General features: G+C 31.1%; 7 protein-coding genes across 13 annotated transcripts; 3 read left to right on the top strand and 4 right to left on the bottom strand.

Annotated features, from left to right (window-relative positions):
* The first annotated feature begins 76 nt into the window (after window positions 1–76).
* Window positions 77–3,845, top strand: LOC122568940 (ran GTPase-activating protein 1-like). 2 transcript variants are annotated; one of them, XM_043729266.1, is made up of 6 exons: window positions 77–413; window positions 546–965; window positions 1,037–1,839; window positions 1,920–2,144; window positions 2,208–2,421; window positions 2,669–3,169. In XM_043729266.1, the coding sequence occupies exons 1-6, from the start codon at window positions 296–298 to the stop codon at window positions 2,713–2,715; spliced, it is 1,827 nt and encodes a 608-aa protein (XP_043585201.1). In that variant the 5' UTR covers window positions 77–295; the 3' UTR covers window positions 2,716–3,169. The 2 variants fall into 2 exon arrangements, with proteins under 2 accessions (XP_043585201.1, XP_043585202.1); XM_043729267.1 differs by lacking the exons at window positions 2,208–2,421; window positions 2,669–3,169 and adding an exon at window positions 3,708–3,845.
* LOC122568941 (phosphatidylserine lipase ABHD16A) lies at window positions 3,084–6,377 on the bottom strand. Of its 2 annotated transcripts, XR_006317272.1 has the most exons (12): window positions 6,085–6,377; window positions 5,957–6,010; window positions 5,234–5,544; window positions 4,970–5,154; window positions 4,782–4,896; window positions 4,559–4,694; window positions 4,157–4,321; window positions 3,973–4,100; window positions 3,702–3,901; window positions 3,459–3,610; window positions 3,222–3,392; window positions 3,084–3,139 (listed from the first exon to the last, which is right to left on the bottom strand). XR_006317272.1 is itself a non-coding variant. In XM_043729268.1 (11 exons), exons 1-11 carry the CDS (start codon window positions 6,172–6,174, stop codon window positions 3,285–3,287), a joined length of 1,644 nt encoding a protein of 547 aa, XP_043585203.1. In that variant the 5' UTR covers window positions 6,175–6,377; the 3' UTR covers window positions 3,084–3,284. The 2 variants fall into 2 exon arrangements, 1 of the variants encoding a protein (XP_043585203.1); XM_043729268.1 differs by having other exon boundaries at window positions 3,084–3,392.
* An 817-nt stretch (window positions 6,378–7,194) lies between these two features.
* On the top strand, window positions 7,195–8,998 carry LOC122569638 (endothelial differentiation-related factor 1 homolog). The gene is made up of 4 exons (XM_043730978.1): window positions 7,195–7,599; window positions 7,691–7,742; window positions 8,029–8,189; window positions 8,275–8,998. The coding sequence occupies exons 1-4, from the start codon at window positions 7,525–7,527 to the stop codon at window positions 8,428–8,430; spliced, it is 444 nt and encodes a 147-aa protein (XP_043586913.1). The 5' UTR covers window positions 7,195–7,524; the 3' UTR covers window positions 8,431–8,998.
* LOC122569637 (proteasome subunit beta type-1) lies at window positions 8,990–10,232 on the bottom strand. The gene is made up of 4 exons (XM_043730977.1): window positions 10,023–10,232; window positions 9,654–9,843; window positions 9,316–9,552; window positions 8,990–9,243 (listed from the first exon to the last, which is right to left on the bottom strand). Exons 1-4 carry the CDS (start codon window positions 10,118–10,120, stop codon window positions 9,058–9,060), a joined length of 711 nt encoding a protein of 236 aa, XP_043586912.1. The 5' UTR covers window positions 10,121–10,232; the 3' UTR covers window positions 8,990–9,057.
* A 217-nt stretch (window positions 10,233–10,449) lies between these two features.
* Window positions 10,450–13,355, top strand: LOC122569634 (GDP-mannose 4,6 dehydratase). 3 transcript variants are annotated; one of them, XM_043730968.1, is made up of 8 exons: window positions 10,450–10,599; window positions 10,863–11,071; window positions 11,293–11,535; window positions 11,615–11,807; window positions 11,887–12,119; window positions 12,195–12,410; window positions 12,489–12,557; window positions 12,700–13,355. In XM_043730968.1, the coding sequence occupies exons 2-8, from the start codon at window positions 11,018–11,020 to the stop codon at window positions 12,760–12,762; spliced, it is 1,071 nt and encodes a 356-aa protein (XP_043586903.1). In that variant the 5' UTR covers window positions 10,450–10,599; window positions 10,863–11,017; the 3' UTR covers window positions 12,763–13,355. The 3 variants fall into 3 exon arrangements, with proteins under 3 accessions (XP_043586903.1, XP_043586905.1, XP_043586904.1); XM_043730970.1 differs by having other exon boundaries at window positions 10,477–10,599; window positions 10,959–11,071; XM_043730969.1 differs by having other exon boundaries at window positions 10,504–10,599; window positions 10,809–11,071.
* A 126-nt stretch (window positions 13,356–13,481) lies between these two features.
* Window positions 13,482–17,082, bottom strand: LOC122569636 (forkhead box protein I1-like). 3 transcript variants are annotated; one of them, XM_043730975.1, is made up of 5 exons: window positions 16,892–17,082; window positions 16,589–16,809; window positions 16,365–16,504; window positions 13,899–15,917; window positions 13,482–13,652 (listed from the first exon to the last, which is right to left on the bottom strand). In XM_043730975.1, exons 4-5 carry the CDS (start codon window positions 14,484–14,486, stop codon window positions 13,488–13,490), a joined length of 753 nt encoding a protein of 250 aa, XP_043586910.1. In that variant the 5' UTR covers window positions 14,487–15,917; window positions 16,365–16,504; window positions 16,589–16,809; window positions 16,892–17,082; the 3' UTR covers window positions 13,482–13,487. The 3 variants fall into 3 exon arrangements, with proteins under 3 accessions (XP_043586910.1, XP_043586909.1, XP_043586911.1); XM_043730974.1 differs by having other exon boundaries at window positions 16,589–17,082; XM_043730976.1 differs by lacking the exons at window positions 16,365–16,504; window positions 16,589–16,809; window positions 16,892–17,082 and having other exon boundaries at window positions 13,899–16,147.
* Window positions 17,083–18,000: 918 nt separating this feature from the next.
* LOC122569631 (retinoid-inducible serine carboxypeptidase-like) lies at window positions 18,001–21,792 on the bottom strand. The gene is made up of 9 exons (XM_043730965.1): window positions 21,679–21,792; window positions 20,576–20,805; window positions 19,845–20,075; window positions 19,635–19,745; window positions 19,300–19,534; window positions 19,027–19,176; window positions 18,710–18,787; window positions 18,328–18,482; window positions 18,001–18,156 (listed from the first exon to the last, which is right to left on the bottom strand). The coding sequence occupies exons 1-9, from the start codon at window positions 21,734–21,736 to the stop codon at window positions 18,100–18,102; spliced, it is 1,305 nt and encodes a 434-aa protein (XP_043586900.1). The 5' UTR covers window positions 21,737–21,792; the 3' UTR covers window positions 18,001–18,099.
* Window positions 21,793–23,227: the final 1,435 nt, after the last annotated feature.

Raw genomic sequence — 23,227 nt, forward strand, 5'->3', positions numbered from 1 at the left:
GCACGCGTATTGGCTGAAAATCTCACATATACGTATGTATGTGTGTATATCATACGATATGTGTAGTATGAGGAAATTACATTATGAATTTTTGAACAGTTGGTACATAACTCCCGCGTTTACTAGCGCGTGGTGATGCGTTGCATTTGTATCAACATTATGAATAAGCTTCGAAATTAAGTGTTATTCAAGAATAGTATTTGTACTCCGAATTATTTGACACTTTATGTGACGAAGAAATACTAAAAAAAGGTTGATCATTACAAAGTGTGATTACATTTCAGTAGCTCAAACAATGTCGTCGTTCAATTTGAACGATCTTGAAGCACAATTACAAGATGTTACTGAAAATAATGCCGGTAACGGTGTCTCTTTCGCAAAGAAATCGCTTAAACTTGATACTGAAGAAGACGGTAAGTTATTTACTATTTCAGTTTATACAATCTATTATCGTATATTTTTAGTATTTTTTAGAAGATTATACGATATTGTATAAACACTTTGAAGGTTACGTGAACTAAATGTTTAATTTTCTGTTTAATTAGCGTTGGAAATAGTCAAAGCAATACGAGCATGTACAAATCTGGAGTATTTAGACTTAGAAGGCAATACTTTAGGACCACTTGCAGCCAAAGCTGTAGCTCAGGCATTACAAGAAAATGGTACATTAATGAAACGTGCTCTTTGGAAAGATATGTTTACTGGCCGTGTAAAGACAGAAATACCAAAAGCTCTTGAATATCTTGGCTCTGCGCTGTGTATTGCTGGTACCCGCCTCTTTGAACTTGACTTAAGTGATAATGCTTTTGGCCCAATTGGTATTGAAGGATTAGCCAATTTCCTAACTTCTAGTTCTTGTTACACTCTTCATGTACTGAGATTAAATAACAATGGACTTGGAATATCAGGTGGAAAAATATTGGCAAAAGCATTATTAGATTGTTATAATAATAGTTTCCAGGGAGGTAAGACTTATCATTCATTCTGTTAGTTATTGAAGTAAGCAAATAAATTAATATATTGGAACATTTTTCAGGATCACCTGCCTTAGCACTAAAAGTGTTTGTGGCTGGAAGAAATAGATTGGAAAACGATGGTGCAAAGGCGTTGGCATCTGTTTTTGAAAAATTAACCAGTTTAGAAGAAGTTGTTATGCCTCAAAATGGTATATACTATGAAGGTATAATAGCACTTGCCAATGGATTGTCTTCTAATCCTGGATTGCGAATTTTAAATCTCAATGATAATACTGTTGGGCCAAAAGGAGCCCAAGCAATTGCCAAAGCATTACCAAACTTCCAAAATTTAGAACAACTTAATCTTGGCGATTGTTTGCTCAAAACACAAGGTGGTGTAGTTTTAGCAGAAGCGTTAGGAGTTGAAGGAAGTTATCCATTACTTGCAGAACTTAATTTAAGTTACAATGAAATCAGAACAAGGGGTGCCAATCCCATAGCTCTTGCTATGGCTAAGAAAGAACGTCTTGTAACCCTACAATTGGATGGAAACCATTTTGGTCAAACTGGCCGTACTATTTTACGCGATTCGCTTATAATTTCTGAAAGAATTGGATCGTTAGGTACATTAAATGATGATGAAAGCGGAGATAACGAAGAATCTGATGAAGAAGATGAGGAGGAAGATGATGATGAAAGTGATGAAAAAGATGAAAGTGAAAATGAAAGCAAAGAAAATATAGATAATAACAAGGACATGATTATAAATGGCAGCATAGTACCACCAAAAGTAACCATCGTGGAATTTTTAAAATCACCAACAGGAGAAAAATTATTGCTATTACCAGATGATGTAGTGCAAGATTTTATAACTCACGCCAAAGTAAGTAAATAATATTACATTTTTATTATTAACATTGTCAGCATCGCATTATGTTCAACATTCTCTTTTTTGCATTTCAGAATTTGTCGGAGAATGATGCATCTCCTGAATTAAAATTCATCGAAGAGTTTACAAGAATAATTATGAAAGTATCAGCACTCAGTACAACTGGTTATGCTGACGTGAGACTAAGAACTCAGTATCTTACAGATGTTTTATATTCAAAACTATGTTCTTTTGTAACAGAAAATGATCAGATTTCTGTTTGGAATAACACATTGCTAGTCAACCTAGGTTTAATAAAAGTAAGTATTTTATGTCCTTGAATTACATGTATTTCAGACAAAGGGATTTGTTTTATATTTCAGGCTGAAGATAAAAGTAGTGGGAAAATTGATTGGAATTTGGAAGGATGTTTCAAAGCGTTAGAAACAGTTAGTCAAAAAGATTATTTTTTACAAGAGACACGAAGTACATTGAAATTTTTTTTAGAAAATCCAGTAAAAGTAAACAAAAAAAAAGTTATGGATTCGTTTGAAGATTCAAAAGATTCTCTTAAAGCTGTTCTAAATCGTATGCAAAGTACGTAATAATTATTGAATTATCTTTTGTACAATTGGTTTACAAAACATACGATATATGAGATATATCTATTTATTTTTAAATGTTTTGCAACTTGTAAAAATACAAATTATAAATTTTTGCAAAATAAAAGTGTTGTATCAAATTTTTATAAGTTTTTTTTTGTATAAACAATTACATTACTGTGCACATTACGATTTTCTTTTTCATTAAAGAAAATATCTTAATTATAAATACAAATTTCTAGATTACAAATACCGAAATTGTATTAGACTGTTCAGCGAGTCGAATTAGTTGAGGGAAACAGACACACGTGACTGGGTAGGAGCGTATTCACAACCTTCAGATACTACAGAAGAAAATATTGATACATTGTTCCTCATATATTTAACTACTTGGTATAGTAAACATTTTTTGGTTTACACAAAATATTTTAAATTGTGTAAACCAAATTTTGACCCAGTTCTCAGTCCACATCGTACATTATGCATATCATAAACCTGAGAAGTCAAAGGAGAAAAGGAAAATCAACGTCTACCAGCCATTAACTAGAGTCCTTTGTATCTATCATGTGCTTAGCAATCCTAGCACACGGATGTTGTTTACCTTTATTGACTCGACTCATTGAATGGAGTATAGAACTCAAGTAATGAATACAAAAATTTTAGTTGAAGATAGTATCTTTATCAATTTGAAATATAAAAAACAGGTTGAAATTCTACAGAATAAATAACGTTTATCAATAAAACTTAATGTCAAATGCATAAAAAATTATTATGACTCTTAAGAGTTCCTATTACCATAAGAATAAGAATCTTGAATAAAACTCCTAGTAATTAATCAATTATAATATCATGGAACTTTTATTCTGTTATTGACATTGTAGATGCAGGATTCCAACCAGGTTGAAACAAATCCACTGCTAATGGTGTACAATGTGATGATGGTTGATCCTTCATATACATTGTTGCCTAAAATGATAAAAATATAAATTATTAGATATTTATTTTACATATTCCTTAATTACATTTACATACAAGAAATACAATAAGCTGTTGTTTTGTCATAGAATCACAGTTTTCTCCAAGTGTAGAGGGATACAGTACAATATCACCATTTTTTTTTATATCTGCTCCAATAAGTTTCAAACATTGTTTTTCATCAACCCTTACTGTTTCGATTATTGATTCTATAAAAAATATTGATATGTATCATTACATAATAATGTTGGAAGATTAACTTGGAATCTGTATTTAATAATCTTTAAAATTATTTCTTACTTCTAGTAGATATATCTGCAGATAAAAATCTCACTAAAAGTGCAGCACACCCTGAGGTTTCCGCAAAAATATGTGGATAACGTCGTATTAAAAGTTTTGTAAGCAGCATATTACCACGATTTCCTGATAAATTATTACCACTGGGGGTACATACTACTTCATCTTCTGTTCTTCGTATAAGCAATACCGTGCCATTATATCTTTAAAAGGAAGCAAAAATTATACATTTGTTCATATATATATACGATACTTCAGTAAAATTTTATAGTACCTATTTAATTGCTCAGCAATATTCAAATTGAAATAGTCCCTAATGATGTTTCGTACCAAACCCTCTAGTGACGAGGACATTGTCATAATAGCTAATGGAAGTACATCATCAAATGTAGCATCTAATACCTATAAAATTATTTGAATTAAATTAGTGTATAAAATGTTTGATGTAGTGATCTTACCAAACTTTGAATAGAAGGATAGTTCATAGCAGCCCATGTTGCAGTGTATCCACCAATACTCCAACCATAAACAATTATTTGTTCCTCAGGGAATTTTAAATGATCGATTGCGAAGCGCATTACGCAATCGATAGCATTCTCTTCTTGAAGAGGATACGGCGCACCCTTTGTAGTCATTTTCATGTCTTACTGTTATCATGTTATGATCATAGTTTGACTGAAGGAGAAGTCTTGCCATTACTTCAATTACATTTAATTTACATACATGATTGATATTAACTGTAACATTGCCAAAATTTCATCTTTGCAATTCAAAATGAGATATAATAAAGTAACAGCAATTCTTCTCATCAAAGTATCAACATAAAAAGTTGTAAAGTTTGATATAAAAGTAATACTTACAGTACTGCTACCAAAACCTGGGTGATTCCAACCCAATATAGAATATCCTTTACTCATTGGAGTTGATATAATACCAGTTTCATAAAATCCACAATTTCCTTCACAAGTGATAACCAACATGTTACCATTTGTTTTCCTATAAAATTAATATATAAATATAGATAAGGATAACATATCACAAAATAATATTTTTAGAAAGAAATGTTACTAATGTTTACATTACTTGTTACGTCGGTCAACGAATATAGCATCAATTTCATTATTATCTGCAGTTAACAATTTGTATCTTTCCCCACCATGTTTTATTAAATGTATTCTTCCTTTTAGAAGTGTAGATCCTATATTAATCATAAATTATATCAATAAATAAAATATAATACAATGTATACAATAATGACCTATTTAACTTACGAAATGCCCAGTTAAGAACTGTTACACTTCCAGGATATATCATCTTAATAGCAAAAGTGTGAGCTACAATATACGATAAAAACTTACAAGGCAATGTATATATAAATTCTTTACCAGTTTGCCTTTTTATACGACCACTAGAAGCTGCAATTTTTTCTAAAGTCAACTTCCCTTTAGCTGTAACCCTATAAATACAAATTCAAAAAATTATTTAAAATCAGATATATATTAGTTTGATGTTAGTTTAGTAAAAAAAATATATACTTTTCTATATCTCTGACGTCAAAATCTACAGGTCTTGCCCAGAACTCAAATTCATATTTATCAAGTTCTTGCTTTGTTTCGACAGTATAATGTGCATTTACTTCATTCAGTGTTTTCAAGAATTTCAAATATATTGGATTATTGGCTCTAGAACAACCACGAGCAGCTAATGATGCAATAAAAATTGCACTAGCACTTGCAGCTAATTTGCACAAGAAAGAAATATTCTCGGTTATAGAATTGCTGTGTTGATAGAAAAAGATAGCCACTAATGGAATTGTATATAGACTTATGGACCAAATTGCTGCAAACTGAAATAAATTTATTAACAGATTTGTTTCACAGACGAGACATTTGTTTCCATTATGTAATTAATTTCATGATAAACAATTATCATAATTAACAGACTGCAAATTTTTATGCATTTATATGAGAACTAAAAATACAAAATTGTAATAACATAAAAAAATATATGACACATCAAAAATATAATACTTTCTATAACACTTGGTAATAAAACAATTTTCCACAGAGGTTCCACATTTTTAATTATATTTCCGAGAATATGAATTTGCATAAAAATCCGTAGTCTATTGATGATTGATGATATCAATCTCTAGAAACACAATTAATATTCTTAATGGATCAGTTTACATTATTAAAAATTTGAATATAATTGAATTAAAAGTTTGAATATAATCTTCCTTTTAATGAAATACTCACGCAAATTACGATTTGATCACCCCATCGTTCTAAACTGTTAGGCTCATATGATTTCTGAAATAAATTAATAAAGACATAACCTAAAAATACACTAGTCTAATAAATTTTGTGCAATTATTAATAAATACCTCAACTAAACGACCGATCCATGTTATTTCATAAACTTTAAAAAGACGAGGACCCAAATTACATTTCCAAAGTGTGCGAATGAAAGACATTTCTCATTTGTTTCAAATATTTCAAACAAACCAGCGTTCCAAATCGCCAATGTAAAATACGGGACACAGCAACTTAGCAAATCATGCACATAACATAAGAAAACAAAAAAACAAACCGTTACGATTGGTAACGTATTTTTTGGATAAATGTGATCATGTGGTCTACAAAAAAAAAACAAACTATTAAATGCACTTATGATGAATATATTCTGCCCTCTTTCTTATATAACAATAATTTATAATGGTTCAAACATAATTGTATCATCGAATATTATAAAACTTCTACGAACATTTGTTGATAAATTTCATCATAATATCAAATAAATTGATTTGATAAAAGATATCTAGTTTTACCAAATTTTGTCTCTTTAATAATTTATTATTTTGTTACAATTTAAAGGAAATAATGAAAGTTCTATATTCTTACAGAATTAATAATTACTTTTTTATTGTAAATTATTATTAGACTTTGAATGTTTATCTAATTTCATATTTTAATAAAGCTGACTATAAAGAAGTGGGGCTTAAATAGAGATTTGTTTCATCTATTAAATATTATAACGAATATTTTTGTTTTGATATTTTATAAATTTTACATACTAGGATTTTGTATAATATTGACTTCAAAAATTTCTCATAAATATATAAAATTCCGTGTTCTAGTTTTTACATTTATTGTCAATTATCCATATGTATTATAAATGTATAATGATCTATAGTATAATTATTACATATTTTAGAATTTATTGTTAATTATCTGTACTTATCATAATTGTGTAAATGTGATTCACTGTCTAATCTTTTTGTTACCTATTGTAAAATTTATTCGACATTTTTGAAAAAACTTTACAAATGATCCCTATCAGATAAACACGAAGATCAATAAAACAAGAAACATACGCAGAAATTGCTTATACATGAAATCGTTATAATTTTGAATAATATATTTATAGCTATTTAAACACCGCGGTCATTTGATTTATACGCATTTCGTAAATATAGGAAATCAATTGTATCTATGTATAATAGTGCATGATCTTGCATAACAAACGACCTATTGCAAAAATTAATAACTAATAAATTTTCAGTAAAAATTTATAGTTAAACGAATAAAAAATAAAAATTGTATCATTCGAAGTGTGTGTTTGAAATAGTATGTGAGGAATTGGACAATTTGATTGTGCATGGGTCGATTCTGGGTCCGTACGTTAAATCGTGCTTTTTGGAACGTATAGAGAAGTTACTGGAAGATTCAGAACAAGTATATACGACAGTGGATGTGAATAGTATTACGTGCGACATTGATAATACAATTTTTCATTTCTATCGGCATATTCAACTTTTTTCAATATGTCAGACTGGAATACCGCTCCTATTACATTACGGAAACGTCCACCAAAAGCTTCAGTACTTAAATCAGAACAGGTAACTTTTTACGGTAGATATTTTCCATCTATTTTGTCTAAGATGATCCCTAGGCCAACATCTATTGTTGTGTAATTGTATTTATTTACAGGCAGTAAATGCTGCACGTCGTCAAGGATTTGTGATCGAGACACAAGCAAAATGTATGTAATTCTCAAGATTGTGTATTCTTAAGATTTTTATTATTAAATTTTAGGAATACATATGTGTATGTATACATATAATTCTTTAAATTTCGTTTCATTTCAAAACATGTTTCATATGTTTGAATACTATGAGGCTAACATGATGCAATACAAGACATTGGGTTTCATTATATTGTTTATATTTGTTTTTTGGCATATTATATATATTCTAATTTATTTTAAAGTTAATAAGTAAATTGTTTTTTCCTTTGAATTATATAAATAAATTGTTCTTTTTTGTTAGGGGGTGGAGGAACAAATAAACAACATGTAGCTACTAAAAACACAGCTAAGTTGGACAGAGAAACAGAAGAATTAAAACACGACAAAATTCCACTTGATCTTGGTAAATTAATTCAACAAGGAAGACAAAGTAAAGGATTATCTCAGAAAGACCTTGCAACAGTATGTTATTATTTATGTAACTCTTATACATATTTATGTTGTTATGTAAGATATATTTATATATATTTGTTACTTTTCTCTATAGAAAGTAAATGAAAAAGCACAGGTCATCAATGATTATGAAGCAGGTCGTGGAATTCCAAATCAAATGGTCATTGGCAAAATAGAGAAAGTGTTGGGAATCAAATTGCGTGGTAAAGATCGTGGTAAACCATTATCACTTCCTGGGAATAAAAAGTGAATCTTAAGAGGAACAATCTGTATTTCTTACCTTTATATATTGTTCCCTACACAGAACTGCAAGAAATATTGTAGGATTGAGAATGACTCTCACACTCTTTACCTTTAGTTATTTTATTATATACTTTAAAATAAAATATTATTTTATTAAATATATTACTGTCTATTGTAAAGTAGGTTGTTATACTACGCCTTTGTGTACAGAGTACAAGGAGTGGATTCTTATTTAATTTTTAAAAGTTATATATGTGTTCAATCTTCAAGTATGCAAACATTAATTTATGAGTTATAATTTGTGTACCGTTTTGTTATATTTTTAAAGTACATCCGACTACTATTATTGTGATATACATCTATGAATAATATTTTACAATTTGGTTAATGTAGGCTAAATAAAATAGTATTAATGCAAATAGAAGTAAAAGGTCTACATGTGTATGCATACAAATCATTGGTTTGATAGCATTTATACACACACATACACACTCATTTCAATGTATAATATGATACAAATCACAATAGTTGTATATAAAGATAAGAAATTATTAAATAAATATTAATTATACTTTTTTAGCGTTAACTTTATTCATATAGAAATTTGATAGTATATAAATTTTATTTCACTGCATTAATCTTTTCTCAATTCAAAGGTTGAATTTTGTATGCCATCTTTTGTTATAATTTTGATACTTATAGAATCACCAGTGTAAATATCTCTTTCTGCAGCTGATATGAAAACATCTTTTATAATTGCAACAGCTTTTTCTTGAGTTAAAGCGACAGGTTCAACACCTTCCTGATTTTTATATCCAATCTAAAGAAATATATTACTTTGATAAGTAGTTACAATCTAATTTAATATAATAATAGTACTGCTATTCACTACCTGATTGTCCAGAAGAGGCTGCAAAAGAGCACCAGCAGAACCACCTGCTCTATATTTTGTTACTTCACAATGTCCTATGGGATCATAACTGTATACACAACCTTTACCATCCTCATCTAATCCACCAAGAATGTTGCTCACATAATAAGGAAAGAAACGTTTATAATATAACATTGTTGATAACATTTGTGCAACTGCTAATGTTGGCATTTCTTTTTGGTGTTCATGTTCATACATCTATCATACACAAAAAAGGTTATTAACAATTATTAAGATTATTAAGAAATATTTTAACATTAAATTGTAGTAATTAAAAATAAAACTTTATCAAACTTTACCTGCATTCTTGCAGACAAAAGTCTAGTTAAAGTGAGCGTATCACACCAGCAGCCTGAACAACCCAAAATAGTTTTAGATGACAAAGGGAAGAGTTTTTGTTGTTCACGTGTATAAATAGAAAATCCTGTACTGAGACGTGTATCTGCTGCTATTACACAGAAATCATCTCCTGCAAGGGCTATGACACTCCTATAATTATAATAAAAGAAATTTGTATATAAAATGAATTTGTAATAGTTTGAATAATTATATTATTACATTATTTAAAATTCATAATTATATTATTTATGATAGAAAAATATAATAAAATATATAAATATATAAATGATTCATTAATGTTAAGAAGATATAGGTTATGTACAACTTACCCTCCGTTATCAGCATACGGACTGAAACTTTTCATTTTTGCTGCTTGTGTCTCGTAATCAGGTAACGATCTTCCCGAATTTTCACTTAAAAGAGCCATTTTCTTTAATGTTATTTTGTAAACTAAATCTTAATCACTTCGCAACCTGAATGACAATACACTTTGCAGTGAAAATGGCAAGCAAAATAGCACTTTTCTCACATATAAACATGTATGATTGTCATACTTATGATTGGCTAGTTCATGTTTATCTCTACACGAATGCACCAATGGCAATAAAATTACTTTTAAATTTTACAAATGTACGACAAATTACGGATACTTTTAAAAAAACTATAAAACACATATATACATACTTACGCCTTACATATTGTATAACTTTTAATGCTTTTAGATTATACTATTACCTTGTTAATTGGACACTTTTATCCCCACTATGTTTGACAAATGTCTAGGCGCGCAATTCTAGCATCATACGTATTGAGTTGTTCAAAAGATTCGTAGCTGTTATCATTTTCTATTAAATAATGAAACGTTCAAACAAATACTGTTCTTAGTTGGATATTAAAAAGAATTAGGTAGGAACATTGAAAATTCGTTAATAAAATAGATTTTTCTCGCATATAGTATAGTCTCATTATTATTTATAGCATCTGCAAAGTAATATAGTTTAATTTGGAGTAAATGAGGGATAAGTAATTGTTAAATCAAATAATACAATTTTATTAATTCTAAATTAAATATTATTCTTTTTCTTCTCTCCACTTGTATAAACTCAAAATTTCAGAATGTTGAGTTTCTATTGGTTATCGTACCTATTCTATTAACCATATTGCTGTAGATATCTATGATGTGAGGTTTAAAGCTAGCAGCCGAATGTATTGCACATGAATGAACACAACAAATTATCTTATCAGTATTGATAACGTTCGGACAGGTTGGCAAAATTGAACGATATTGCAGAAGAATAAGACAAGTTTTTAATAGTGCATCGAGATGGCAACTGACGGCAGAAGACGCGTCGCATTAATTACTGGTATTACCGGACAAGTAAGGTTGCCATTTCATACTTTGTTGATACATAGTGGCTCAAGACTGTATTTGGAACTTATCATAGAAAATATTTATGTATCTATTACACGTGTTCCGTAAAACATCTTGAAATTTCATTGTGATAGAACACTATCTTTCATAGATACGTGTTAATTTTTTGTATTCTGTTTGGAAATTATATTATTTCAATTTGTTATATTATTATGTTTCCTTTCTAGGATGGTTCCTATTTAGCTGAATTCTTATTAGAAAAAGGATACGATGTACATGGTATAATTAGGAGAGCTAGTTCTTTTAATACTGCTCGAATTCAACATCTTTATGCAGATCCAAAATGCCACCGCCAAGGCAGAATGAAGCTTCATTATGGTGATATGACAGATTCCAGTAGTTTAGTTAAAGTGATTAGTTCTGTGCAACCAACAGAGATTTATAATCTTGCTGCTCAAAGTCATGTCATGGTACACATCTAGTTTTGAAACTGTATTTTATGATTATTTATAAGAGTTTATTTGGTAATGTATTATTATGTTTTCATAGGTAAGTTTTGAAGTAAGTGAATATACTGCTGAAGTAGATGCAGTAGGAACAGTTAGATTATTAGATGCAATACGTACTTGTGGCCTTGAAAAATCTGTAAAATTTTATCATGCGTCAACATCTGAACTTTATGGCAGAGTAACTCAAGTACCACAAAATGAAAAAACTCCATTTTACCCTCGTTCACCGTATGGTGATTACATATAAATATTATCTTACGTTTAATTTTATATATTTTAAAGTAACATTAATTTGAATATTAAAAATTTTAGCTTGCGCAAAATTATATAGCTTCTGGATTGTGGTAAACTATAGAGAAGCATATAATATGTTTGCATGTAATGGTATATTATTTAATCATGAAAGTCCTCGTAGAGGAGAGAACTTTGTTACAAGAAAAGTAACTAGATCTATAGCGAAGATACAGTTAGGTTTACAAGATGTTCTTGAACTAGGAAATTTAGATGCTAAACGAGATTGGGGACATGCAAAAGATTATGTTGAAGTAAGAGAAACATATATTATTCTTTATAATTCTGGAAATATTTAGAAAGTTTCTTAAAATCTGTATACTTTACAGGCAATGTGGTTGATGTTGCAACAGCCAATTCCGGATGATTATGTTATAGCAACAGGAGAGACGCATAGTGTTAGAGAATTTGTGGAGGCAGCATTTCTATATGTAGGTCGTACTATTAAGTGGGAAGGTGAAGGTATAAATGAAATAGGACAGGATGCACAAACAGGACAAGTATTGGTTAAAGTGAATCCTAAATATTTCCGTCCGACGGAAGTCGTAAGTATTAATTACATGTAACAGTAACTACACAGTGTTGTAACATTATAGATTAATTGTAAATATTTGCTTGTACAGGATGTACTTTTGGGTGATGCTAACAAAGCAAAGGAAAAAATTGGCTGGAAACCTACTGTTACGTTTGAGGTATTTAATTATTAAAAAACTTGATGCTAATATTTATAATAAATATAAATATATCCATAAATATAGTAAATATTTATATTTATATATAATAATATATAATAATATATAAATATAAATATAGTATTAAGAAGTATTATTTTAGGGTCTTGTAAAGGATATGATGGATTCTGATTTAGAACTAATGAGAAAAAATTCAAACGCCTGAAATCATTGTTTATTGATGATAAGGAGTTGATAAGGGAGAAGCTGAAATTATCAAGATAAAGATATAATAGAAGTTAATGCATTTTAAAATACATTCTATGTCTCTATGAGACAATAATATTTAAAGTAGGTTTACTATATTATAAGAAATTCTAATATAATATTATATATTCTTGGGTCAGACGTAGATGAGCTTTTTACTACTTAAGATACTAAAAAAATAGCTCCTTTTAGTTTATTGATATGTACTATATACATATGAATACTAAATATTATTTAATTGCATTAGGTATAATCTGCATATACCATATATTTTGTAAAATGATCGTTATAGATTTGTTATTTCTCGTTTGCTGTTGTGCTTTAAAGACTACAAAAGTTAAAAAATTATTCAACTTAAAAAAACATTTAATTGCTGAAAGATAGCACAATTCTTATATACAACAAGTCTTCCTTGTACACACACTATAATTTTGTATATAATGTACCATATTTTAGACTAATCGTTAAATAATACTTTTAACCTTTATACGCAACATGCGATATATAATTAGAAAAGTAAGCACATTTTTGTAATAAACAGCATTTATTTTATATTGTATTCAAGAATTTTCAATAACCTTAATTCAGTATATCGAAGAAGTATACAATAACGATATCAAATCAATTATTTATTTATTTTACAATTAATTATTTTGATATTAAAAATACATAGTTCCTACACATTTAAATAGGAGATTCGTTCGTGGATTTTCGCAAGATATTCTCGATCGTAAACATCATCGACTTTACACAATGTCCTTGAGCCTGTTTAGCATTTTTCTCAATTGTTTCGCATCTGTGTTCATCTTTTTCCTTGCGTGTCAAATTGGATATGATTTCCGGCGAAACCTAAAATAACAAGGTATAAATGTACAAAAAAATATAATCATCTTCCACATCGTCTAAAAATTATTCCAACACTTGAATCAAGTAGACCTAGTTTCTTTTTAAGAAGGCACTGTAAGAAGCTCTCAAACCAAATTCGAAAACTAAAAAAGAAGAAACAAAGAAAAATGGAAGAAAAGAGTGAAAAAGAAAAAAGAAATAGTAAAATAAAATTTTTTAAAGACACAACACAAATTTGATTTTGCATACCGAGACCACCGTGTGATGTTGCTCCTGTTTATCCTGTGTCGATCCTCGTTGCCTCCTCATCCTTCTTCTTCTATAATTACCATGCTCGAACATCTCGCTTGCAGAAGGATCTAAAGTCCAGTAGCTTCCTTTTCCAGCTTGATCTTCCCCATTATCGTTTCCGATCACTTTATCCCTTGGTATCTTCACAAAGCAATCGTTTAAACTCAGATTATGCCTTATACTGTTTTGCCACCCTTGACGGTTTTCTCTGTAATAAGGAAACCTATCCATAATGAATCTGTAGATCCCTGAAAGGGTGAGTCTCTGTTTAGGCGAAGAATTGATTGCCATGGCTATTAAAGCGATATATGAGTATGGTGGTTTCTCATAGCGTGGCTGTGGTTTGTATCTTAGCAGAGGAAGGTCCCACGAAAGAGGCACACTCCTCGTGGTCAACACATCCGGGACTAAGTTATAGCAGTTTGGTAGAGGACACATTGTTGGAAATGTTTCTTCTGTGCTCCAAAATTCGTAACTTCTGCGTAAATCGCAGTTGTAGATCTTCGACAAGGAGCAGGGGTGGTTTTGGTAGCTGTTTGGTTCCATTAGAAGATAAAATGATCAAAACATTTGATGTTGGTGCACTTTCTAAATATTGTTATCGATATTTCTTCAAGTTATGAGGGACCGAAATTAGAATTTTTATTATTATTTGGATTTTTAGGATCGAAACTGAATTCTTTATTATTTGGAGTATTGGATTTTTTTTAGAAGCCTATTATAAAATTGAAATCTTTGTAGTTTCATACAATTTCACTATCTCTTTCCTCTCTTCATGTTCTTACGCGTTATCCTCGTCGATCTTCGTTCTCATCGTCATTACCAGTGCCATTGTCCAAATTTTCAAAAGTCGTTTCAAGACTGTGATCCTCACAGATACAATTTCACAAGTAAATAGTCTAAATCGCAAGCACTTTGTTCCCTGTGTCCACTTCTTTCGTCTTCAAGGACCAACAAGATCCAAGAAAATCTTCGAGTACCTCTACAGTCGAACCATGCATTCTTTCAGATTGAACAATCACCTAGAGAGCACTTCACAATCAGTTTTATGATCTAATATCGTAATCCAACACTAGAAATTATAATTCAATTGTTCAACACCAAGAAGAAAATTTATGAATAATTGAACCGTCCAGGAAGGAAAGTAGTACAATAACAGTACAATGACAATATCTTCAAAAAATTAATGAAGTTAATTCTGCAACACATTGTGGGTGGTATATAATCGCATGTATGTAACTTCGGTTTCCGCAGAATATCGGAAGGTAAACAAATTGGCCAAACTGAAGACGTCCAACTTAAAGTAAACAAAAGAAGCCGATTTACGTCTTCCGTCCACAATATTAATAAACTTAAACTTACATATGTAAAGAAATAATACTAAATTTTCTTATATTATCCTCAATTGTACTTCTTAATAAAAATAATTACTTTTGCTGATTGCTCAACGTGTTAAAATGACACGACTGGTTCTTCTAGGTGTTAAACGTTGTATAATGCTTTTAAGATTGGAAACACTGAACCGCCTCGAACTGATCCGAGTTCGTATACGTCGAGGACTGACTACGATTTGCGGCTGGTTAGACCAATTCTCTAACGAAGGGTGTTTAATTTGACACGGAGATTCAGAGGATGGACCAGCTCCGCCCATCGTGGCTTCCTGGAGGTACGTCGTTCGCGCGTTTTCAATGCGAGGGAGGCGTCGCGTTACCTATCTGAGACCCATGGGTACATGTTTTATTGCTATTTACACATATGCTGTCCCAACACCCACGCCGGCAGTAAACGAGCCGATATGTAAACAAAGTTGCGGTAATTATACCGAAACCGTGCCGCTTCTTGGAACCGCTCTTGTCTTCCTCTTCTGTGCTCGCCACCCTCTCTTCCACGTTAGCGGGCCACGGTGACTTTGACTAGGGGGAAAACCGTCAAGTCACCCCTTTTCCAACGAAGTTTCGCGATTCACTTTTTGCTGGACTAGAAATTAACGTTATAATTAATGTTGGAACTATCATATGTCTTATCTACTAACTGCTAACTACTAATTATTATAAATTTGGAAAATTTGTAAGTGAGTTAGGTATAAATTTTGTATCAATGAAATCCAAATTGTACACGTATAATCTTATTAAAATCTATCTTATTAAAAATTTATCTTGGTAAATTCTAGATCTATAAAAGTTGTATGTGAAAGTTAAAATTGTATCATGAATAATTTAGATCTACATGTTTCAGGTTTATCAAATTTTTGTTTAAGATAAAATTGTATTATAAATTTTATTATTTACAATCATCTTATATAATTATATTATCTATAATCGGTCAAATTAAATATCCTTTAAACAGAAGTTATCTATGTTTTCCTATTCTATTCTTATAGATCTATTTTACAATTGAGACAAAGCGTTATCAATAAAGGTTAACCTTTATCAATGCAGCTATTAAACGAAGATATGTTCTTCACTTATTTTTGCCTTGCTTTTACTAGGTTTGTTTCCACATTCTTCTTAATGCTTTTATTATCTCATTCTTAGTGATCATTAGTTGTCAACATGCTGTTGTTACTAAAACAAATCAACATCAAGATCTTCTATTATAAATACTCCTACTTTTATTATATTCAAATATTTTTCCAAATTTTATAAAACCTTGATTCCTGAAGATTATCTAAAAAAATATCATCACATGAAATAACGTTCCGCCGGTAATTTTTGACGATCCAATAATTTAAAAATATTTCTTTCAATCGTGTTTTTGAAGAGGCCAAGCTACAGCTACGGCCGTAACCGAAGATGAAGAGATCGAGGGAAGAAACGTCGTTATTTGTTTGTTCGCCGTTTCTGGTGCCGTCCTTCGAGCTTCGTTCCATCTTGAAATATTAAGAAACAAATCACCGTGGATCTGACGGCGGAAGGAACCGGCGGATTAGCGTATTCAAAGCTCCAAAGTACCTTGGTCTCGTATCCCGGGCATCCTCGGTATGTTCTTCGAAAACAACCAGAATTGTCTTCGTGGTGTTAATCCTGCGCCCCCCTGTTTTCCGTTCCTTAAATCATCCCGATGGTATAAGTAAAGAAAAACATTTACAGAAGCTGCGGCAGATGGTAAAAATAATTTTCGTCTGAAAGAAAGTACATTTCTATTTTTTATTCAATACCATTATACTTTTTTATATTTGTAGTTTCTAGTTTTATCAGAATATTTTTAATTTTTCTTTATTATTTTCAAATTGATATAGTAGTATATGAAATATACTACTATAATATATAAAATTCCTGTAAAAGGTTTTTAATTAATTTTATTTAAAGTCAAGACATATTACCTACTCATTCAAATTTTAGATCAAAATATTGAGTAGTTGTTTTTCCAGTTATAGCAAATTTTTCTAAACCATATATAATTTTAGATAGAAGTATAGGAATTTTAACTGCCATTAGAAGAAACTTTTAAAGAATTTCTTTATATAATATTTTAAAGAAGAATGCAAAGATATAAAAATTCCTATGAGCGTCTTTCGGTGATTGGGCTGGGAAGAAAGATTTTTTCCTATGTTTTATTTACAGGATCGGGCAACCGCAGAAGCCTTTCCTCTTTATCGGCGATACTGCCCCGCAAGCGCAGGCGGTCTTGTTTGCGGATCGTTTCGTTTTACTGCCCAGTATCCGCTCGAATCTAAACAATCGTTCCTTATTGACAAAATCGGCGGGCGTCTGCGGCTTAGCCAGTTTCGGATTGTTGCTTCTGCGACGTTTTACGAGTGTGGGAAAATTCACAGCGCGAGCCAGAACCACGTCGTTCCGGTAAACCATTTCGCCTCAGGGCCCCAGCTAAATCGCAAAAAATAAACGAACAGTCCCTCGTGGTGGTGAATTTTCTTGGAAATAACGAGCATCGCTATCTTGCTGTTGTTATATCAGACCTTGAAAACGAACAGCGCGATCGAAAAATCTGGTAATCGAATTTTTTTTTTTGCCATTAGTAGTTAAGTGGTTTGTTTGTAACCAATATAGCGAATGTCGTGAATTTGAAGTTTAATAGGTATGATAAGGTGCAAAACAAATTTTTGTAACTTCCTTAATTTATTTAGTTCGTCCTAATTTTCATTCATTCAATGTTAGGTTCCATTTCATGCAATCAGCCTTTTCAAATGATTTGCCTGTTATTTTGTAAACTCCTTTAATATCCATGCCATTGCTGCTGGATTATCCTTTGGTACCTGCATGACGATATAATTTTCATATAACATCTTTATATGAAATAATTACATTTATATAGAATAATCAGTTATAAAGGATGTTTCATAACATGTGGGACTAACTTCAATGATAAGCAGAGGGTACGAATGACAAGTTATGAAACAACCTGTATGGTTAAATTTCTTATTTACCATGTGTCCGGCTCTGTTGACCCAGTACATAGAGAAATTGCCATAAGACTTCATATAGCCTTCAATAATGTTCTCTACTACCAAGGGAGCTCTGTCGGACCTGTGCCAGGAATTAGCGTCCTTCCACTGCATCTTTTCAACCCAGCGTAGAGTGCCTGCATCGTTGTATCAATATTATACTTTATGTAGTTATCGGAAAAATTATAGTTCTTCGAAAGCGATGCAAAACGATTGCGCAGAAATGTATATTACATTTCTTATAAATAGTTTTCACATGAAATGTTTTTCATAATTTTGCAGTATTCTTTCTTCTTTCATTATTCTACTATTAAATCAAGGAATTGAAGAGATGTTAAGGTGATTATTTTAGAAATGAAGATACCTGGAGTGTCAACGATGAGGTCCATATGACCACTGATTACCACAACCTTTAGTTTAGTTTCATTCAACAAACTCTCCACTAAAAAAACAAATTCGATATTAATTGATTAAGATTCTCTATTATTTGTAGAGAATGGTGTTTGTTTGACGGTTGCACGTAGCGGCGACATTGTTTTGTCTAGAGTTTATTTATTATTACATTATGCATGTCCTAACGATGTTGATACTCCGAGGTAAAACAACAACATGATTCGAATTATCCTCTAGCTCATGTGCCGCTACATATTCTTAATGCTTCTATTATCATTTAGACAGCACCTATATGGATAACAGGCTTCATGAAATCTCCTCCCAATTTGCTGAACACCAGACTGGATTGGGTGCCATGATTAGAAGGTAGATTAAGGCTTTCTTTTACAGGGCCGTTCATCAGCTTGCTTAAGGATTCCTGGCTGAAGACGGAATATTCTAAAATGATCAAATAATTCTTAAAAATTATCGTCCTGTATAATCAATTAATATTAATATTATTATATATCGTTATGTACGGATCATTGACAACTTATATTAAATAATAAATTATATTTTTACCTTGAGCAAATGTTGGTTCTGATACAAGCCTTTGCATAAGGGAGAGCTGATTGCTATCAGGTTCCATTTTCGTTAGAATGTTATAGAAATCGATATTATTAGTAACTTCATCAATCACTCCTTCGGTATAGCTCCACAGCTTGGTTGCGTTTGTCCATCTTTTGTTATCTACGGCCTCTTTTGTTCGTAGAGCTGCTTTGTTGATCTTCTCATAGCCGTCAGTGTCTACCATACCCTACAAAAATATTTTGCCAATTAATATAAAAAATGGATAGTGTATAGATGATGTAAAAACTGAAAATATAGCTGATAACATTAAGGAAGGTATGTCGTACTGTGGCGAGTAAAAAGGGTGCCCAAGTCATCACGGAATCAATGGGGGAGATCCAGGCGTCACCAAGGGCTACACCCTTCAAGTTACTCTTAATTTTTTCTTGTTGTTGTGCCTGTAATTTTAAAAAGGAAGATAAAGCAATGATAAAAGGAACATACATGCAAAAGTCGGACATTAAATAAAATAATTTAATTAAAATATATTACCTTACCTTGTACCATGAAAGAGCAAATTCTGCACCCATTTTTCCTCCATAAGACTCAGTGGTGATATATGTGGGCACATCAGCGAATTTCGGTAGCTGTTTCAAGAAACCTTTTATACATTCCAAGAGATCGTATGCGATCTCTGCATTCGTTGTCGTATATCCTCCTAGCGTAGTGGTATAACTGAAGCCCGTGCCGACTGGGTTGTCGATGAAGAGAACGTTGTAATCTTTCACCTGTGAATGTTCCAATATTTATTTATGATATTTGTATCTACTTAATTACTCTTAAAGCTTCAAGAAATTATTTCAGAGGTATTTTTACTAACGACTTTTTTTTAACTAATTTTCCGTGTACGTAATGAAAATACTAAATGCAATATTAATAACAATTTTCGATAAGCTTTTATCCAAAAATTCTACGGAAATATTGATTTATAAAAGAAGTATACATATACTTATATAACATATCAATTTCTAGTTTTAATGTTACATTAAAACTGTTCAAACCGTGAGAACATTATATCGAAGAAGATTAATTTCTTTTTAACCACGAGTAGATTATGAAACCGGATATCTATTTACTTCACCAATGATCTAATTTCACTTGACGAATTTCAAGTTAACACCGATATCGAGGCTTGTTTAGATGGAACACGATAAAACAAGAAAGAAAGATCGACCAAATCGATAAGTTTTAACTCATGTTTAAGTCATCTGTTGACTTTTTGTCCTACCCAAGTGAAATTCCTCGGCTTCAAGTTGACGTCCAGAGGTCCAAGTTCTTCAAAGTTGCCATAGGATGTGGAGGATGCCCCGGGCCCACCTTGCAACCAGATAATCAACGGTTTCTCATAGTAGGAAGATACGTTCGCGGTGGTATAATAAAGCCACCAGAACATATGCGAGGTCGGTCGTACTTTCACGTATCCCCATTCTTGTTCTCCAGGACCAAATCCTTTTTTTGCTGTCGAGTAAAAGCGTTGTTTGATTAGAAGCGTGATCTTCGGCGTATTTGCATAAGAATTTTAAAGATTTCGTAATTTCTAGTCGAAGTAAACGAAGGATAGATGGTGTTAATATGCTGACGCTACTAAAATTACTAGAAGTGATCATAGTTGCATTACTTCAAAAAGAAATGCGACATCATAGAATAGCGTGTGAAATGTAACGTTAATTCTTTTCTTATTTATTTATTTTTCTTTCTTCTTTGTTGAAGGATATCTGACCTGCATTACATTACTGAAGAATATGGCGCAAGGAAGTATAAATACGAGTAGCTTAAACTATGCAAATTTTAATTTGGATGCCTACGTATATTTGCTGAGCTTTAGGATATGACAGTACAAACAGGAATATTTTTCTGCAGAGTAAACGATTTTGCATTTGGTCACTTTTGCATAACTATTGACAGAACTTTTTCTTTTTTTGTGTATAAACGAGTAAATAATATCTCATAGAACATCAGTGATGTTTAATTGTTTGAAAAAATATTTGAGATAAAGTATCTCGATTAGACTGGAAAGATCTAGTTTGAAAATAATAATTTCATAAAACAGAAATTTAAAATACAAAATGGTGTTGTTGTAGAAATCTAATAAATAGGATATACATACTTATACTTAAATATCATATTTTATTAGCATCATATCTTAATACATAACAACATCCTACTATATCCTGAAGTATATTTACAGTATAGGTAGTATTATATATTGCTATTATATTACTATTATATTATATTACATGTTATACATTATTACATATAATATATATAATAATATATACATATAATACTTAGATATAGTACCTATATTATGCTTATCCAGATTATACTTACCAAGGGCTTCAGAAGCGAAGCACAGTGTTACAAGCAGGAGTGCCGAGAACTTCATCATTGTTGCTTGAAAAACAGACAATTCAAGACTGAACGTTTACACCACGAATCTCGACAGGATGGTCTTATCTACCATTAGCGAGCGATTGATTAGATATACAGGGTTTAAGGTTTCCACATTTTTCGGTGACCCAATCTTCTGCAATCGAACGGGTGATTTCCTATTAATGATATCTTATTAATTCCTTTCACTCGAAGGATTTTGTAAAATGATTACCATCCTCCTCAGGTGATCATACTAAGCTCATCAGCAAGTTACAAGCGTATAAATACCTCGCCTTACATGTTGTTATTTTGTTTCCCGTTAGTCGATTCTGTCGAATTGTACGCGACTCTCCAACTGCTATTCGGGACATCAAGCTGGTTTCCAGAAATATTTAAAAATAATGATAATAAAAAAAAAAAGAGGAAAATAGGGACGAGTACCGCTTTCACGAACGAAATGTAAATAACAGTTATTCCGTGTGTACCAGTTCTGTGCAACAGGTTTTACGGTTTTCTGACTTTTTAAGTAATTTTTTAACTCCTGTTTAACGTCTTCTATATATTTTTTCTTGACATTTTCTGGAACGTCGTATTATACTTTTTTTATGTTAAACATTTTAACTGACTAATTTTTTCATAAAAGAATCGATCAATCTTATTAGTTGAACGAATAATAATTTACTTTTTATTTTTTTTCGATATTTTTAATCAATCAAAACGATAAATTGTCGACTTTCTATTTTGTACGGACGAGACAATCGATCATTATGATTGGTAGATCAACTATAGCTATATAAATAATTATTGTGAAATCAACCCATCCCGTCGAAGGTCAAGTTTGCGGAGAATTTAAAAAGAAAACCTGAAAAACTCGCTAGTTTCTTAGTTTCGATATCATTGATGTAACTCGTAATACTTGTATCTATATTTAGAGATGTATGGAACAGGAACTGCGGCTGATTTCTGTGTCAACGCTCCAGAATGTGGACATAGACACGAAATCTTATAAAAACATGGATTTATCGATTTGAGCTATCGGATGATTCATTACCTATCAGGAATTGTATTATTTATGAAATTTGTTTCTTCCTGGGAAAATGTTTCCGGCATAAATACGATGGAATTCTTAAAATTCCTCCAGCTAGTATTTTATTATCTTTATTATTGATTTAGTCATATGATTATTTTATTAAATACATTATGTTATTATTATATTATTATTCAGTTTATTATTCACATCAATATATATTATATTAACATACCACTATTAAGACTTTTCGTAAGAATTTCTTCAAACTCTATTATTGCGAAATGCATGTTTTCACTCTATCATAATCTCGACAATCTTTCTCGTGAGTCGAAATTTCTTAAGGCTACAAGCAAAAGTCACAGTCATCCACACAAACATTAGTTTGTTAACCAATTAACACATTCATCTCCACTGCACAACGGTGAAATTTCGTTTCCGTTTTCCCTCCTTCAAAACATTCTTTTCTTATTCTTTCCC

This window comes from Bombus pyrosoma, linkage group LG7 (assembly GCF_014825855.1).
Source record: "Bombus pyrosoma isolate SC7728 linkage group LG7, ASM1482585v1, whole genome shotgun sequence".
NCBI classification, from domain to species: Eukaryota; Metazoa; Arthropoda; class Insecta; order Hymenoptera; family Apidae; genus Bombus; species Bombus pyrosoma.

Coding starts and splice junctions, on each gene's coding strand:
- LOC122569637 (XM_043730977.1), bottom strand. CDS start 10,120: ATGGCTCTTTTAAGTGAAAATTCGGGAAGATCGTTACCTGATTACGAG. Junction 9,844..10,022: donor CCGTATGCTGATAACGGAGG/GTAAGTTGTACA, acceptor TTATAATTATAG/GAGTGTCATAGCCCTTGCAG. Junction 9,553..9,653: donor TTTTGTCTGCAAGAATGCAG/GTAAAGTTTGAT, acceptor TGTGTATGATAG/ATGTATGAACATGAACACCA.
- LOC122569631 (XM_043730965.1), bottom strand. CDS start 21,736: ATGATGAAGTTCTCGGCACTCCTGCTTGTAACACTGTGCTTCGCTTCT. Junction 19,746..19,844: donor TTGCTCTTTCATGGTACAAG/GTAAGGTAATAT, acceptor TTAAAATTACAG/GCACAACAACAAGAAAAAAT. Junction 19,535..19,634: donor CACCCTTTTTACTCGCCACA/GTACGACATACC, acceptor ATATTTTTGTAG/GGTATGGTAGACACTGACGG.
- LOC122568941 (XM_043729268.1), bottom strand. CDS start 6,174: ATGTCTTTCATTCGCACACTTTGGAAATGTAATTTGGGTCCTCGTCTT. Junction 3,902..3,972: donor ATTGCTGAGCAATTAAATAG/GTACTATAAAAT, acceptor TTCCTTTTAAAG/ATATAATGGCACGGTATTGC. Junction 3,611..3,701: donor TGCAGATATATCTACTAGAA/GTAAGAAATAAT, acceptor TATTTTTTATAG/AATCAATAATCGAAACAGTA.
- LOC122569634 (XM_043730968.1), top strand. CDS start 11,018: ATGGCAACTGACGGCAGAAGACGCGTCGCATTAATTACTGGTATTACC. Junction 11,808..11,886: donor TTACCCTCGTTCACCGTATG/GTGATTACATAT, acceptor TAAAAATTTTAG/CTTGCGCAAAATTATATAGC. Junction 12,120..12,194: donor ATGCAAAAGATTATGTTGAA/GTAAGAGAAACA, acceptor TATACTTTACAG/GCAATGTGGTTGATGTTGCA.
- LOC122569638 (XM_043730978.1), top strand. CDS start 7,525: ATGTCAGACTGGAATACCGCTCCTATTACATTACGGAAACGTCCACCA. Junction 7,600..7,690: donor CAGTACTTAAATCAGAACAG/GTAACTTTTTAC, acceptor ATTTATTTACAG/GCAGTAAATGCTGCACGTCG. Junction 7,743..8,028: donor GATCGAGACACAAGCAAAAT/GTATGTAATTCT, acceptor CTTTTTTGTTAG/GGGGTGGAGGAACAAATAAA.
- LOC122568940 (XM_043729266.1), top strand. CDS start 296: ATGTCGTCGTTCAATTTGAACGATCTTGAAGCACAATTACAAGATGTT. Junction 1,840..1,919: donor ATTTTATAACTCACGCCAAA/GTAAGTAAATAA, acceptor TTTGCATTTCAG/AATTTGTCGGAGAATGATGC. Junction 2,422..2,668: donor TGTTCTAAATCGTATGCAAA/GTACGTAATAAT, acceptor ACAAATTTCTAG/ATTACAAATACCGAAATTGT.
- LOC122569636 (XM_043730975.1), bottom strand. CDS start 14,486: ATGGAACCAAACAGCTACCAAAACCACCCCTGCTCCTTGTCGAAGATC. Junction 13,653..13,898: donor AACATCACACGGTGGTCTCG/GTATGCAAAATC, acceptor TTGTTATTTTAG/GTTTCGCCGGAAATCATATC.